The 18408-nt window shown below is 39.8% G+C and overlaps 1 protein-coding gene across 5 annotated transcripts in view; it reads left to right on the forward strand.

Moving 5' to 3' along the window:
- Positions 1-18408, forward strand: part of MAGI2 (membrane associated guanylate kinase, WW and PDZ domain containing 2) — a 1418773-nt gene that overhangs the window by 1273233 nt on the left and 127132 nt on the right. For all 5 annotated transcript variants that reach the window (XM_065939768.1, XM_065939769.1, XM_065939770.1 and 2 more), the window contains 2 exons: positions 14474-14659; positions 16518-16692. In XM_065939768.1, the coding sequence (XP_065795840.1) occupies positions 14474-14659; positions 16518-16692 (361 nt within the window). The remainder of the gene's footprint in view (positions 1-14473; positions 14660-16517; positions 16693-18408) is intronic.

The raw sequence follows: 18408 nt of genomic DNA on the forward strand, positions 1-18408 counted from the left end.
TTTCAGCTCCAATCAGTGTATATACTCACAGGCTTTAAAGCAGGCCTCCTAGTACCTAAGTTCGTATCCTAGCTGAGTTTATACACAACTGCATCTTCCATACTTGAGAGATCAATGCAAGCTATTACCCAAACATGTTTTCCAGATAAAAGACCTTGGATACATCAGGACCTCCCTACTTCCACTGCCAAGGCTTAGAGGAGGCTCTAGGTTAGCGCTTTGCAGTAGAACTTTCTGCAATGAGGCCAGTGTTCTGTCTTGCACTAAACAATACTGTAACCACTAGCCATGCTCATGTGGTTAGGGAGCACTGGAAATGAGACTACTGTGGCTGAGGAATTAGATTTTTAATTGTCTTTCAATTAATCGAAATGGCTGTTTGTGGCAAGTAGCTACCATGTTGGGCTGCACAGCCCTGAGCGTTGCAGTGGCCTTTATACGTCCTCCCTGCCTCCAGCCTTCTTCCCACCCTCCCACCTTTAGTCCAACCTTCATACCTCCACTCTGGTACTCCTTCTAAACCAACAAGTCTGATGATATCATGTCTCTCCTACATCGTTAGTGACTTCTCATTTGGCCTTCAGATAAATTCCAAACCCTTGGCCACAACCACTAAGGCCTGCCATGATCTGTCCCTTCTCACCTTCTACCTGAGGCTCAACTGTTTATGCTGGTGGCAACCCTGTACCCACACTGCAGACTCACAGATCTGTGCCTTTGCGAGTCACATCACCTGGGACTGTGATGCTCTCCCCAGCCTTGCCCACCTGGAAGAGTCCTGTTCACCTTTCAAATGCACGCTAGGCAGCATTTCCTCCTCCTCTAGTGTCCCCTTCCCACCTCCTTTCTCCTGCTTATTCGACAGTACTTCTTTTAACTACTCTATTTATTTCCACCCAAAACCCTTTCTTTATTGCTCCCTGATTTTTTTACTTTTCTCTCATTTTTAAGGTTTACTTGTAGATAGTAAACTGTACCCTTTTTAGTCTATAGTCTGTGAATTTTGACAAATTCTGTGTCTGGTTTTATAACTATGACAACAAGGAAGTCAAGCCCTCCGCCCACTCCCAGCTCAGGCCGCAGATTTGTTTTCTGTTCTGTAATTTTGCCTTTTCCCATGTAAATGGAATCACTCAGTATGTAGCCACTTAGCAGAATGCATTTTAGATACACTCAGGTTGTTTCATGTGTCAATATCAGATCCTTTTAAATTGCTGAATAGTATTCCTTTGTGTGAACGTACCATAGCCTGCTTATCCATTCCCAGTTGAAAGATATTCTGGTTGTTTCTTGTTTTGAGTGATTATGAATAAAGCAACTATGTACCTTTTCATACAGGTTTTATGTGAAAATAGGTTTTCGTTTTACTTGCATAAATATCCAGGGGTGGAATTGCTGGTTCATGTGGTACCACTTTCCAGCATGACTGTTTTATTTTGTACTTCCCTGGATGAGGGCTTCAGATGAGCCACATCCTTGCCAGTACTTCCTGTTTCCAGGCTTCGTTGATTTTTTTTTTTTTTTTTTTAGCTATTCCAATATGTGTGTAGTGCTTTCAAGTTATATTTCTTCTCTAAAACTAATGATATCGAGGATCTTTTCATGCACACTTTTGCCATCCTTATACCTTCTTTTTCACTTTTGGTCTCTTCCCTGTAGACTGTAATTGGTGTTTCATTTTGGACAAGGGAACACATTTTGAGGTTCTTCAGCCTCTGTTTTTTCAATTCTCAATCATTTCTTCTGGTAGAGTAATAAAAATCATCCTATGATGATGATCTCAAGTGAAGTTGTCATGAAGATGTATGTCTGCTTAGTAAAAATGAAAATACATATAATTGCTATACTTAAAGTACAAGGGATTAGATAAAATAAATATAAGCTGAAATTCAAATGAAGTTAAAATGTGTAATAGTTGGGTAAGAAAGATAAGGATAAGAAAGAAAAATTATATGCAGTAATGGTCTCACGTTTCAGATAAGGAAACTGACATGATTTATTTGGCCGTCCAGAGGTCACACTGAAAGTTGTTTTCAAATTAATGTATGATCGAGATCTTCTAGCTCTTGAACCCTTTGCTTGAGGGTCTATTCATGTTTTATCCAGTCATGCAAAATTGCATTATTTCAAGTTAAAACGTGACATACCTGTTAGTAAAACTTTGACTTCTGTGAGAAACTAAACAGACAATAAATATTCATGTAATCTTCTGGATAACATATTGAAAAGGACAGCTGGCTCAGGAGGGATCATTTGCCTGGGTTAGTATCTGTTTCCATTTACATTAAGAAAATATTGCAAGAAGTTATTATCTACCTGAGGGCTTAGGGGAATACAATGAAAAGCTGATATTGCACCTGATTGCTTTTGACATTTACCTATTGTAACAGGGAAACTGTGTGAAGATAGCCAAGTGACTTTTTACAAAACACAATTTCAGAAGCTATAAAAGGAAAACGGAGATGGCAGAGATAGAATACGCTGCATCTGTAAAAATGAGAAACATGGCTTGTCAGCAACACCTGCTTGTAACTATCAACCATTTCTATTGGGCCTGCTGAGAAATTCTGAAAGCCAAGTACATCGATGGGTGTGAATTCTCAAAGGCAGTCGAGACATATAGAGGAAAGAAAGTGTGGTTTCATTGAACATTTTTAACACAATACCTGGAGTCGATGAAATGTAATTTTATGGCATGTTCTGAACTCTTGAAAAGAAGTCAGTTATCTTTTATATTTTATCTGTCAGGGCTGCAGGAAACAGCAGGACTTTTAAAGTTTGGGTCCATAAAATATTGATATTTTTTTCCCAAATAGATTCCAAGTCTTTAACTGGTATGCCAACATTGATTGAAAAAAATAAAATAAAATTTACAGAAGATATTTTCAAGTTCTAATTAATGATGTCATTAAGATTTATCTTTTCCCATTTCTTAGACACCAATAAAATGGTGGTAAATGAAGAGGAAAGGGATGGCTATGAATGGAGAAGATACTTTAAAGACAAAAATATGGCAACTCATTTAGTAAGGCAAAGAAAACCAAAAAGAGAAATGAAAAGCACTGATCTGCACATTTTATCTTAGAAATTCATACCAGCTCAGAACTTTGGAAACTTTGGGAAGAATGGAAAACAACAACCATGGCCACCAGACATGAAATTTGTATTTTTAAAACAGAAAAGCAAGCAAATTAATGAAAGAATAAAAGGAAAAATGGAACAATAGCAAACTTCAAAGATCACTCACTTACATACATAGATAGAGAATATTATCATCATAAAATAAGTATAGAATGCTATTTAAAAAAAAAAAAGAACAATATGATTAAAGAAAGAATTCTTAGGAATCGGAAATATCTTGCCTAAAGTTAAAAATTCAACAGAAGGATTGAAAGTTAGAGTAAAGGGATCTCACCGGCAGTAGGACAAAAAGAAACAGAATGAAAGAGATGATAAAATTAGCAGGTCAATCCAGGAAGTCAATGTCTAACTACCAAGAGTTTCACAGAGAGGGAGCGGAGAAACAGAATGGAATTATCAAAGATTATTATAATAAAAAATCTCTAAACCAACACTAAAAGAAATGTCTCCATACTGAAATGAACTAAAATGCATCACTGCAAAACTTTAGATCACAAAACGTACAAGGACAGTCTTAAACGTTTCTGAAAGGAAACAGAAAAATAAGTAGGTTATATACAAGGGGAAAAAATCCTAAGGAGTTCAGACATCTCAGTAGCAACACTGGATGTTAGTAGACAGTAGAGCAATGCCAGCAAATTTCTAAGGAAAAAGGGATTTTTCAACCTCAAATTTCATACAGCCTAGAATTCAAAGCCAGAGTTTTATTTCAAATGAGAAAGTAAAGCTGAAGATGTTTTCAAACATTAAATACTGAACCATTACTTTCTCCCATGTATAGTTTCTATAGGAAGATACCAAAGGATGTGCTTTAGCAAAAGGAAAGAGTGCATCAAAAAAAGACTCAGGATTTACTATGTATTCCACCTTGGAGAACAAAAGGAATTCACCTGGGGTTTGTTTGTGTTTTTTTGACAAAATAAATTCAAACTTTAATTTCTTTTTAGTTTTTATTGAAATATAAAATGCTGTGTTAGTTTCTGCTATATAGAAAGATGAATCAGTTACACATATACATATGTCCCCTCTTCTTTAGACTTCCTTCCCATGTAGGTCACCCCAGAGAACTGAGTGGAGTTACCTGTGCTATTCAGCAGGTTCTCATCAGTTGTCTATTTTATACATGGTAGTATATAGGCATCAGTCCCAATCTCCCAGTTCATCCCCCCACCTCTCTCCACCTCGGTATCTGTAACTTTGTTCTCTATGTCTGTTGTCTCTATTTCTGCTTTGCAAGTATGTTCATCTGTACCATTTTTTTTAGATTCCACATGTAAGCAATATTCTCTTTCTGGCATACTTATTCTATATGATAGTCTCTAGGTCTGTCCACATCTCTGTAAATGACACAACAGTGTTTCTTTTATGGCTGAGTAATATTCCATTGTATATATGTAACACATCTTGTTTATCTATTTCTCTGTTGATAGTTTGGTTGCTTCCATATCCTAGCTATGGTAAATAGTGCTGCAGTGAACTTTGGGGTACTTTTTTCTTTATAAATTATGGTTTTCTTCAGGTATATACCCAGGAGTGAGATATCTGGGTCATATAGTAGCTCTATTTTTAGTTTTTACTCCATAACGGGAAAATCTTGGGTCACTGATTTAACTCAGCGGTGGAAATATATATCCTTTTCAGAAGTTTTGGAGGAAAATGCAAAAAATGTTGAGTAGAGTTGATATTTGACTTAGAAGGACACATTTTCTATGTCAATTTCAAAACAAAACAGGTAATAAAAAGAATGTCCCAGCTGCCTGGAAATTAGCAAGGGAAAAAATAACTTCTTGGGATATACAGTAAAGTGAAATGTATTTCTACAGTAATATCTAGAAATGGAAGTGTTTCCTTATCTTCTCCCTCTCCAGCTCCACATACCCACATGTGTGCCTTTCTGTCCACCTGCAGATTTGAGGGGCATGACTATTCTGAAGTTTCTTTAGCTCCTGCCACTCTCATGTCTAGATGTTTTGTCAGATGATGAGGGATATAAATAGTATGCAAAGAATACACAAACTCCTTCAAATGTGGTGTGTTAGTCACTTAGTTGTGTCCAACTCTTTGGGAGCCTACCAGGCTCCTCTGCCCATGAGAACCTGGATCTCCTGCATTGAAGGCAGATTGTTCACTGTCTGAGCCACCAGGGAAGCCCTGAAATGTCGTGGTAACAGTAAAAATCTATTTAAAGAAAGAGAAAGAAGGATATATGCTTAGTAGGTGCTCAGTAATGAGTGACTTATATGAATATTTAATGAAATAAGAGAATTAAGGTAATTTTTAGGCCTCTTGAATCAACACACAAAGAATCAAAGATCTTTAAGAATATAAATAGCAGCAATTATTTGGACTATCTCTTCTAATGATGTGCATGGGAATGAGAAATGCAGCAACCACTGGAGAAAGAAATTGTTTTTGCTCCTTCCTCCACCATCCTTTGTGATAATTTTTCTTGATCACATACCATTTTCTCGTTTACACCTTCCATTGCAAACACTGAAATGATACGTAGTGGTATGAAGACAAAATATACTATGAATATAGTCACTTTGTTGTTGTTATAGTTCAGTAGCCAAATTGTGTCTGATTCTTTGCAAACACATGGACTGCAGCACCTCAGGCTTCCCTGTCCCACACCAACTCCTGGAGTTTGCCCAAGTTCATGTCTATTTAATCGGTGATGCCATCCAACCAACTCATCCTCTGTTTCCTTCTCCTTCTGTCTTCTATCTCTCCCAGCATCAGGGTCTTTTCCAAAGAGTCACCTCTTCGCATCAGATAGCCGAAGTATTGGAGCTTCAGCTGCAGCATCACTCCCTCTAATGAGTATTCAGGGTTGATTTCCCTTAAGATTGACTAGTTTGATCTCTTTGCTTTCCAAGGGACTCGCAAGAGTCTTCTCCAGCACCACAATTCAAAAGCATCAATTCTTCAATGCTATGCCTTCTTTTCTGTCCAACTCTCACATCTGTACATGACTACTGGAAAGACCATAGCCTTGACTATATGGACCTTTGTCAGCAAAGTGATATCTTTGCTTTTCAACACACCATCTAGGTTTGTCATAGCTTTCCTGCCAAGAAACAATTGTCTTCTAATTTCATGGCTGCCGTCACTATCTGCAGTGATTTTAGAACCCAAGAAGAGGAAATCTGTTACTGCTTCCTCCTTTCCACTTCTATTTGCCTTGAGTGATGGGACTGGATGCCATTATCTTAGTTTTTTTAATACTGAGTTTTAAGCCAGCTTTTTCACTCTCTTCCTTCACCCTCATCAAGAGGCTCTTTAGTTCCTCTTCGCTTTCTGCCATTAAGGTGGTATCATCCACATATCTGAGGTTGTTGATGTTTCTCCTGGCAATCTTGAGTCCAGCTTGTTACTCACCCAGCCTGTCATTTCTCATGATGTGCTCTGTGTATATGTTAAATAAACAGGGTGACAATAAACAGCCTTGTTGTACTCCTTTCTCAATCCTGAGCAATTCAGTTGTTCCATTCAGGCTTCTAACTGTTGCTTCTCAGATAAGATGGTCTGGTATCCCCCTTCCCCGTCTCTTTAAGAGTTTTCCACATTTTGTTATGATCCACACAGTCAAAGGCATTAGTGTAGTCAATGGAACAGAGGTAGATGTTTTTCTGGAATTCCCTTGCTTTCTCTATGATCCAACGAATGTTGGCAATTTGATCTCTGGTTCCTCTGCCTTTTCTACACCCAGTATGAACATCTGGAAGTTCTTGGTTCACAAAATGGTGAAGCCTAGCTCGGAGGATTTTGTGCATGACCTTACTAGCATGAGATGAACATGAGTGCAGTTGTCCAGTGTTTGGAACATTCTTTAGTACTACACTTCTTGGGAATTAGGATGAGGATTGACCTTTTCCAGTCTTGTGGCCACTGCTGGGTTTTCCAAATTTGCTGAGATATTGAATGCAACACTTTAATAACATCATCTCTTAGAATTTTAAATAACTGCTGGAATTCCATCACCTTCACTAGTATTTTATTGGCAATAGAGCTTTCTAAAGCTCAGTTGACTTCACACTCCAAAATGTCTGGCTCTGAGTGAGAGACTGCACCATCATGGTATCAAGGTCATTAAGAAGATCTTTTTTGTACAGTTCTTCTGTGTATTCTTTCCATCTCTTCTTGATCTCATCAGCTTCTATTAGGTCTTTACTGTTTCTGTCCTTTATTGTGCCCATCTTTGAATGAAATGTTCCTTTGATAACTCCAGTTTTCTTGAAAAGATCTTCCAGAAGTCTAGAGATTTCTTGAAGAGATCTCTAGTCGTACCCTTCCCGTTGTTTTCCTCTATTTCTTTGTTCATTGAAGAAGGCCTCTTTGCTATTCTCTGGAACTGTGGATTTAGTTTGGTATACTGTTCCCTTTCTCCCTTGCTTTTTGCTTTTCTTTCCTTGGCTATTTGTAAAGCCTCCTCAGACAACCATTTTGCCTTCTTGCATTTCTTTTCCTTGGGGATGGTTTTGTTTGCTGCCCCCTCAACAATATTACGGACCTCTGCCCATAGTTCTTCAGGTACTCTGTTTACTAGATCTAATCCATTGAATCTGTTTGTCACCTCCATTGTATATTCATAGCAGATTTGATCAGTTATATAATTTTCAGCACCCATGTTCATTTTCAGTGGAAAATGAAAGCATGATGTCCTTATTTAGAAATTATTAAGAAGATGAGGATGTTGAAAGTACACCACTGAACCAAACACAAGACCCTTTTGCGTGTAGAAATCTGTGCATAGGTCACACATGCATGAAACTGGGCCTGTGCCTACAAGTTCACCAAATCTTTCCAAACAAGATGAGGTTGCTAACTCAACCTCGTGTTCCAGGATGGGATGGTCAAGTAATAGCTAATTACATTTCCTAATGCGATGAGTTTTCTTTTGGTTACCAGTTCACTGTCAGGAAAGTAATAGCATAAATGTAAGGTACAGTTGATGAGTGTCTACTCCTCTTCAGCTGTGTGGTTAACTTTTTAGGTGGTCTTTCTGCCCCTTGAAACACGAGTTCAGCGGGCTTCCCAAAATGCCAGTGGTGGGGCCCTCTCTCCATTCTCTCATCTGACTGTCTTGCTTGTTACCAACTGCAGGGTGACTAAACTGTTCAACCACAAGAGAATGACTAATGGAAGCTGGAGAGGGGAAAGTGCACTTTTGGAATCTGCAGTCCTTAAAACACCAGCTGCTCGGGTTTGGATTGCAAGTTATTTGGCTATGAAATTCAGAGAAGACGTTTTCATTTTTGGAAATCTGAATTTTACAGACTTCTAGAGGAAAACAAGTCATGCAGTCTGTTTTTTTCTTAATTTTACCACAAAATTTTTTTAAAATACCAAACACATGTTTTCCCCACATCTTCGCCCCCTGACAACCTAGAAAATCTCTTTCGAAGGACGTTGTGTCACACTGCAGGAAGGGAGAGAATCTAGCTGAATGGGCTTGTCACCATAGAACATTCTCATTCGGGACTTCTAGGAAGGAGAGAGATGGAAAATGAGCAAGATTATCACTAGGCTTAGCTTTCTGAAGCACCCCCCGCAAAAGAAAATCAGAATCCATCATCATATATTAGAAATATCCTGTGACAATTACTCTTCTGTTGTTCTGTATATCTGGAGAAGCTGGGCAAAGGCATCATATTTAGGCTCTCGGGGAAACATGGAAGCATAATAATGGTTGGAGGGACCCCATCCACATAGCATCCTCTCTGTGCATCTCCCTGCATGGATATGATGGCACCCCCTTTACTGTCATGAGTTTTTCGCTAAGGGAGCTGCCACTTAGCCTAGAGGCCATGTGCTCTGTCTTCCCCAGAGTGGCTTCCTTTTCCTTATCAGTCTGTAAGTCCACACCTGGACGCAGTAATCCATCCCACCTTCCTACTCTTGTATGTTACTTGCACCACACATTTTCCACTTGTGTTTTGTTTTAAATATTTGATATGATTATCCCTGGTCTATGCAACTGGACTGGGAGTTTTTTGAGGACAAATGCCATGCATTTATTTTATTATTGTCTTCCCCACTGTACCTAGCATTTTGCCTGTTACTCAGAAGATACTGTGCAGGAATATGTTATTGATAGAACTACTGATTTTCCTACCTTGACCCACAATTTTAAAACTAGGAAATAGATAATTTTCACAGGTGATTTTAAGAAAAGCAACTGGAATCATCTAGTTGAAAAAAAATTCTTTTCATGTCAGGTCATAGATTCTAAACCCAGACTAGCTTCTGTTGCCTCTTTAAGCTAATGGCATGTTGTTTAACCTTCACAAATTAATGGAATTGTGAGCTAATGAGAATTGATATTGTTGATTGCCTTTGAAGAATTTATTTTTGTCACTTTCACTTCAGAAACTTCTCCCTTGTAAGTTTGACATGAATGATGCAGAATTCACTTTCCCCATCTAACGCTTTCCTCAACATACAACCCTACTTCGTGGGGTCCGATAACAAGGAAATAATTAAATATAAACATGAGTCACAGGTTCTTCCTTTTCTGAAATGGGATACATAAAGAACAACAAGGAAATATTAGGGGGAAAGGTAGGAGGAAGATCCACTATTCCCTTCAGTAGGATGATGCAGCTAAAAATTCCATGACTAATCCATCACCAAAAGATTCCGAAAATATACACCACCAGAGCAAGAAAAATCCTCCCATCTTCTGATGGAAACTGACCCAAGGGAGAACACAAGAGCTCATTGGTTGTCCAGTGACTGAAGGTGTCTGGATAGACCATAGTAGGTCCCAGAAGAGAAAGCCACAGCTAGAAGGGAGGATCGTGGTTTCCTGTAGAGGTTATGGCTAGACACCCAAAGAATCCAGACTCTTAGTGCTAACTTAGAGACCATCTGGTCCAACTGATTATGTCTGAATATTCTTACTAAAACAAGTTTACGGTGTTGAGCATTGCCAGAAGAGTCAGTTCATCTACAGGAAAATACGAAACATACTGCAGTGTAAGTGCACAGTAGTGTTTTACCCAAAAACGAATAAAGAAGGAGAAGATCGGTTTCTTTTTCCCATAATTTATGTGATTTGCAATTAAAGGAAAATTTCTAACTAGTAATAGGTTGTCTCCCTTCCAATGTCAGTATGCCCAAAGCCTCGTGACATATTGCAGCTTTTCCCAAATATCCGTGTATCTTAAGAACACTGTGTCAAGAGGCTTGATTCAAAGACTTGATTTATGTTGCTGCCTGACAGATGATGTCTGGGAGGCATGCCGTTTAAATGGACTGCACTCCAGCAGTTACCTTAATCATCAATTCTCAGAGAATTAATGACTACCATTCATCCCAATAATAGAAATCAAGGTCAGGGCCTCTTCCATGCTCTGTAATCTCATTAACTATGCACAGAAAGTCCTTAGGTCACAAGCTCTGTAGACCTCATAACTGAGCGAGTGGAGCTGCATATTGTTTCTGGAGTGAGCCTCCTCTGAGCCTACCCCTTGTTGTACAATAGCAGTTGGTGTCCTTGTATGGAGGGAAAATTCTGGTAAAGGGAAGTGAGGCTGTCTGCACCTGCCAAGAGTTTCAGGTACTGGTTTTATGACAGTAAATGCCAATAGCAAACTATTTGAATAAAGCCATTCCAGGCACTTCAGTGATGGGGCATCCATTTCTGCATTGCGTACTCATTCAGATATTATGTAAGCCACTTCATCATTCCAGGACATTGTCATAGAATTTAGTTTTCATTCTTTTATCTTCATTTTTAGTTTTTATGCTACCTGCCCTAATAAAGTGAAAATGACCTTGAAAGAATTATCACCATACACATATTTAGAATGAAACTTTCATCTTAAAATCTCAAGCATGGTTTCCTAAGCTGTTTCACCAGGCAGTCCTTCACTTCTAATAATTCAAATTGCTTTCAGCCTCTTGTGGCTCAGCTGGTAAAGAATTCACCCACAAGGCAGGAGACCTGGATTCGATCCCTGGGTTTTCCCTTCTCTTCCCTGGAGAAGGGAAAGGCTACCCACTCCAGTATTCTGGCCTGGAGAATTCCGTGGGCTGTATAGTCCATGGGGTCGCAAAGAGTCAGACATGACTGAGCGACTTTCACTTTCACTTTGTCACATATTTAAAAAAGAAGGGAGTAACCCCAAGTTTCCAAGTCATAGACTTTGACATTTTTTGTTGTTGTTTTCTCAACAGTTAAATAAGCATGATTATTAAATTTTTACAGCTGTTTCACTTTGAAGCTGTAAGGAGTTAAAATAAGTGCCTAATACAGTGTCTGGAAATTAATAAATAGTAGCATAGTGTGCCTGTGTGCGTGTATGTGAAATCTTGTTTTGAAACATTTGGAATTTTATGCCCAGTAAATTCTAAATGATGCACAGTAATGGTGGGGAGCAGAGGCATGAATAATTCAAAAGAGCAAATCATCTAAATATCATTTGTATGTGTTTTGAAATGTATTTTTTAATTTCATTTCAAATGTGACTGTTTCTAATACCCAGAGGAATTGCCTCAAAAGAATGACACTGCGATGTGAAGTCCTTGCTAAATGGGATCTGAGGAGCTGTCCAATTTTCCTGTTTTCTCGTCTCCCTGCTGCCCCCTTCCTCCCTTCCTTTCTCCTCCTTCCTTGCCTCTCAAAAGAGCTGCCGCAAAGAAACCGCTTCAAGCAAACCTCCTGCCTTTCACCCTCCTCTGGATCAGGGCCAGTGGTGAATGAAGCATTTGCGACTCTCTCCTTAGGGACAGCCTGCACTCACCAAATTAAAGCCCCAGGTGCTCAGGGAGCACTCGAGTGGAGGGAGGAGTTGGTGACGGTCAGAGAGGCAGTGTTGGGCTCTGTTAAGGACACAGGCTGTGGCATCTGACAGTCTGGAATTCTAAACCCCGGTTAGCGTCTGTGACCTTGGGCAGACCGCAGACTGTTTAATGCCTCAGTTTCCTACGCTGTAAACATGCAGTGATAACACTGTCAGCTGTCTCATAATTTACTGAAGATAAAGTTGTATTTATCTTAACATAGTTAAAAGTGTGTGTATGTGTGTGTGAGAGGTTCAATGCAGATAATGCATCATATACAGAAGAGATCTGTATTATGCTCATTTTCCTTTGGATAATTAACTCTTAACTTGTAAGTTAGTGTTTTCCTATAGAGATTGTTGCAACACCTTTTTTGTGAAACCTCGGAAAAGCGAACAGGACTCTTGACCTCAGCTGGTGTCTCTATTTTCCATAAAACATACCTCTCTTTCCCAAATGAACTGTTTACCCCTGTTGGTACTTAGGGAATATTGCTCTGTAGTAAGCAGTATTCCTTCCATTTTAGCTGTGTTACAGGTTTGCCCCATGCAGACAGAATTTCAGCTGGTGCCAATATCCAAGCACACACATTTCAATAGTGATGTCACTTTAAAATAACAGTAATAGAAAGAATGAAGAGTTAATGCTTACAGAGCAATTCTTAATGCCAAGGACTGTTTTAGTCATTTTATGTATGATAACTCATTTAATTCTCAGAACCATCCTGTGAGTTCAACTATATTACTATCCTAATTTTACTTTTGAAATACAGAAAGTCAGAGAAGTTGTTTAAAGGTCAGGATAGATAACAATATTACATAGTGTGACCAGGGAGATCTTATCATTTATTGACTGATCCAGGATACTCTTGGCCATGAAAGAATGCAAAAACAGGAATGAAAGTTCACTCTATTTATGATTGAAGGCCAGACACTTTACAATACCCACATCAAGTTACACAATTAGTAAATGAATGAGTTTTTGTTACATTTCTGCTTGAGCAATGTATTGTCCTAAGATTCTCAGATGATTATCAGTATGCTGTAAGTAAGTTGTTCTTAATTAAAGCCATCCATGCTTATGGTAAATAAAAATGTGTTTGAGCTTCCAACATGATGAGTTTCACTTCAGAGACACAGTCTCGGCCAATATTTTCATATGCTACCTATAACCTTTCACAACAGAAATATGATCAAGGTACTGGTTCATTAACTCTCTGATTGTCCTTCCTTACCATGGTCATTAGTTGATGTTCTGCCTTTCACTGTATCTCAGACACAAGATTGAGAGTTTAAGGAGCAGACATCCCTGGGGCATAATGAATGGTGATGTATGTCTTTGCCTTTTTATGCAGGTGAAATCAGTCCCTGACTTCCACAGGGAGTGCAACAAGTCATTGACAGGCAGTTTCCCCGCGGGGCTCATGTCTTGAAGGGAAAAAGGAAAAGAAACAGGTTTCTACACGGTCAGCACCTTGAGGGCATGCATAAGGACACCATGTACTGTTGATATCTGACCCCAGGAATAGTTAACCTCTAGGAACTCAGACACTGACTTTGAACACAAATCAGCCCATTAGAAAATCTATATCCCCATAAACCTGGCTCTCCCCTTGCGTATAAATAAATAATGACAAAATGAATTGTCATTGTTTTAAAGAGACATACACCATATTCCATTAATTGTAATACACATTTTTCATATTTTAACATTTCAAAAATTAGAGAACATGCTTTGTCAAATGGAGTTACTGTTTCAATGCTAGAGGTTTTTTTTTTTTTTCCTATTTTTCTTTCTTGTGGTTCATAAAAGAAAATTGTATCTTAGTGGAATTTTAAATTTGATGAACTACATTACCTACCAGATATTAACAAGATCTTAGCACCACTTGCACTGAATCAGAAAGAATAAGTAATAGTTGAAAACTGCATCAGCCTTTAACCTTAATAGTTGGGTAGGAAGTTGGTCATAACTTCTTCATCAGCTGGATAATTCCCATATAAGTAAGTATTTCTTCACTTTCCTGTTTTCTCCTCTTAGTAAAATAGAAGAGGATAGATATAAGTTCCCAGGTTTATTGTGTTTTTCTAAACTGTATTTTTGTCTCTAGAGTATGAGCTCTTTGGGTACTGTACTCTATGTCCCTGGTTCTAAATTTTTTGTATGTATTGGAATCTCTTGAGGAGCTTCTTAAAAATCCATTATCCCCTTCTTCCTGAACATTCTGATTCACAAGGTCTAGGATGAGACTCAAAGAGATGTATTTTTAATCCTAGGGTGATTATAATTTGCCTCAAAGTTTGAGAATTTCTGGTGCACATGTTTGGAATTGGCCCATCACAGAATTTAGCCTTGACTGTAGAAACTCTGGTCTCAGCTATATGCACAGGGCTGCGTTTGATAGAAAAGATCATAGTCTCGAGAGACTGACAAAAGGCAGAATTCTGAACATCATGTTGTTTCCTATGTGGCAGGCACTCAAAGGTGGAACTTGTACTGGTAATGGCCCTGATACCTGTTTCTGTTTGGGATGTTTTTGTAGCTGTGCCACATAAAATAGGACGCATCATTGATGGGAGTCCTGCAGATCGCTGTGCAAAGCTAAAAGTGGGAGATCGGATCTTAGCGGTGAACGGCCAGTCTATCATCAACATGCCTCATGCAGACATCGTGAAGCTCATCAAGGATGCGGGTCTTAGTGTCACCCTTCGCATCATTCCTCAGGAGGGTGAGTGCTTGAGCCGGGGTCCGGGAGCTCACCTGGCTTCAGTCAGGGATATCAGAATGTCCAAAGTTGTTATCCAGTTTTGCAAAAAGTAACACTCTGAGGCAACCCATATCCTATTTACTCATTACCAATGATTCCAGGATCAAGCTATATGGTGTTGTAGATAACTAGTGTGAATCCCAAGACCCCGGGTTATTCACTCATTCCCTTTGGTCCCAGGAGTACTGTTTTTATGATTATATTAAGCCAGAACCCATTCAACAGAGATGATAGAGTCACAAATCTGAAGGAAAAAAAAATATTCATGTTAACACTTAAGCTCTGGAGGATTCTTCAAAGTCAGATTGATTTTGAAAAGCTTGAGGAAGTTTTGTGGTAAAAAGAGAGCTCATTTAGAAAATGTTGCATCTGATAAGAATTTTAAATTCCCACCTAGCCTTTTGAATTTCTCTATACAAGGACTCCCTCCTGAGGCTTGAGGAGTCCTAAGCATCACAACCCATAGCCATGCCTTAAAGAGCAATGAAATTCTGAGCATCAATTTACCATCAGTTCACTTTTTTCAGACACAGTGGGTTCATTACTAGTTTGAGGCTGCTGACTCAGTACTGTTACTTGAGGATTCAGCCTTTGGAGCTCACTGGTGATTGGACCACAGTGTCCCACGTGGAGAGGGATGGGCTCAGTCACCTTGGACACCTCTGGTTTCCTCCGTCTCCTGATTTCATCTGGGACTATCTAACAAGCAGGCATCAAGTAGCCACCTGACTTTAAATATAAAACAGCTGTCCTCAGCAGAGACGATCTTGTCCCACCAGGGGGCATTTGGAGATGTCTAGAGATGTTTTTGGTTGTTATGTCTGGGGTGGGGATGCTCCTGCTCTCCAGTGGGGAAAGGACATGAATGCTCCTCCGTACTCATCCTACAGAGCACAGGGCAGCCCACCACAGCATGGAATCATCTGGCTCCAAGTGTCCACAGTGCCAAGGCTGATACAGGTGGAAAATAAAATTTTAAATATAGGGTGGGAGCAAAGAAAGAGGAAAGTGGTTTATAAGGGAACACTAATATATCACTTTTTTGTCACCCAGGAAAAAAAATAACCATTTTAACCTGTTATATGCAGACAACATTATGTATAAAATATTCAACAGGAGTCAACTTCAAGCAAAACTGGTTGCAAAAACCTGATTTGCTTCTCCCTTTTCCTGTATGAAATATGTCTCTCCTGCTGTTAGTCTAATACAGAGAGATAATTTCAGATGAAAATTTGATGCTATAAAAAGAAAGACCAAGAAGCAGTTTTAACAAAGAACAACTTACTAACTTTCCTCTGTCGAATGTTCTTTCTGGAGAAATGGAGTGCAGAGAGGGTTATTAGGAAATAAGACTAACAAGGAACTGAAGAAAGGATTATGAAAAGCATTTTGTTTTCTTGCGGTTAATTCCTTATCCAAACTTTAGGATACTGGTAGGACTTCTCATTACAACCAAAATGTAATGGCTAAAACACTTTGCTTCAACAAGTAATGCTAGAATAAGTAGAATATATTTTAGAGTCCTTTGAATTATTTTTCGTAGTTTTAATACTTTTTATCGTAATCTTTTCTTCTGACAAAGGACGAGAGATTTTTGTTCATAACCTTGTTCAGCAGCCTTATCATTTATGAGAGAATACTAATTCTAGGAGGGTATTAGAACTTGCTAAGTTTGGGCTGTTATCTTAAAGCCTAACAGAAACTGCAGGAACCACAGCCTTGAGTCATGTGAGGAGGCAGAGGAACCATCTCTGGCCACCTCTTGCCCTTTATCAAATGCCAGCCTGACTTCATTTGCCTCTTTGGTTTCCCACTGCAGAACTCAACAGCCCCGCTTCAGCACCCGGCTCAGAAAAGCAGAGCCCCCTGGCCCAGCAGCACAGCCCCCTGGCCCAGCAGAGCCCTCTGGCCCAGCCCAGCCCGGCCACCCCCAACAGTCCCGTCGCCCAGCCAGCTCCGCCTCAGCCACTTCAGCCTCAAGGACATGAAAACAGGTAAAGTTTCCTCTGTTTTTTCTAATTTTGAATAGTGAGGGAAGTATAAGGAGAGAGTTTGGGACAGGACAGAACGCAGGCAGGAGAGAGATTTCCAAAAAGTAAAAATTACCACGTGCACCTTTGTGTGATTTTGAGATTGTGTATGTGTTATAAACATAGTTTCGTTAGCAAATGTAGATGTCTGACCTTCACAATAAGAGAAGCGTTCCTGAGTAAACAGTGCATGATTGCAGATAAGTAAGGGGTTAGCTAGCTGAAGAGCATATTAAAGAGAGTAATATATACAGTATTCAGTAGCATGTGGTAAGACCCTTTGGCAGGAGGGAGCATGCAAGCATGAGGGAGGAAATAAGGCCAGTGTCGGGGGTGAGGGAGAGGGAGCATGGGTGGTGGGGACCCACCCTAAAGGGTCCTGTAGGCATGTTATAGATTCTGATCTTTATCTTAAGTGTAACAGAGGTTTTTGGAGGGTTTTAAACTTAGGACTGACATCTTTGGATTAGCTTTGCAAGACTTGTCTCTCAGTTGGCCCCTTAGAGAGCAGACTGGAGGCTGATCGAGATGAATGTGGTTAGATGTGGCCGCCATGTCCACCAAGTCGCTGATGGCCCAGAGAATAACGGTGGCATGGAGGGGGAAATGCTAAAGAATTTGTGAGCATGAATATAGGTTAGTGTTTTCACTGCATTTTACTTTATGTCCACCTACCAACAGTCTAATAAGATCCTTCCATCTCACATCATGAACAAATGTGATCAGGTGCTATGAACTTCCAGAATAAAAGGATGCCATAGAAAATCAATGCTGTCTTCCTATTGAGACTTGTGTGTAACAGGGAGCCTGAATTAGGTGGAGCCATTAAAGAAAGAGATGAGGACATGTTCCCATGTTGTTTTCACCCTTTCAAAGGAGAAAAATAGAACAACCCACAGGAATATCTCTGAAAACAAAACCCTCACTGGTCCTTTTCGTGAACATCTGCTACCCATCCCCTGCCTCCCCTGTTAGTGAAGATGAAGTGAGACCCAGTTTTTGAGTCCCAGAACTCTCTAGGTTTATCACTCAGAATGTTGCAAAGCAAATATTTTCCCTGTGCCACAGGTGTTCTTTCCATGAAGCCCAGTCCTATTCTGATTTCTCCCATTTCCTTTCTTAGAGGAGTAAATGTCTGTTGTCCTCTGCTGTTTATGGTTTTAATATAGTCCAGAGAAGAGCAAAGACTAAGCCCCAAAGAGTGAATGATACAGAGGCACGAATCCGAGAGTCCACAAGAGGAGTATGTCCTGGGTGCCTCGGTAATAAGTCCCTGATGTGCTTGCTTTCACCATGTATGCCTTGGACAGATCACACTGACTTTCCCCAGGATTCATTTTAGACTTGGGAGGAGGGATCCAAGTGTTCCTGCAGTTCCTGCGCCAGCATCAGACGCTGCTGCTTCTTGGCTCTGCCTCTGTCAGTTCGCTTCCCAGACACAATTCCATCTTCCCTTTGTGGATTAGACTTTGCTGGAATCAGGCTCTTGCTTCTGGCCTGGGGGTGGGTAATCTCATCGCTGGAGTGTAATAGTTCAGCGGGGAGAATGGCACTGGGGAGAGGCCACTGCCATGTCCCCATCAGCCACTAGTTACAACAGGGACTCAGCCCTTGTCACAGAAACAGCAGCCTTTGGATGTTTTTTTTGTTTGTTTATTTTTTGCCTGACTTCAGGATAAA

This window comes from Muntiacus reevesi, chromosome 6 (genome assembly GCF_963930625.1).
Source record: "Muntiacus reevesi chromosome 6, mMunRee1.1, whole genome shotgun sequence".
In the NCBI taxonomy this organism is placed as follows: Eukaryota; Metazoa; Chordata; class Mammalia; order Artiodactyla; family Cervidae; genus Muntiacus; species Muntiacus reevesi.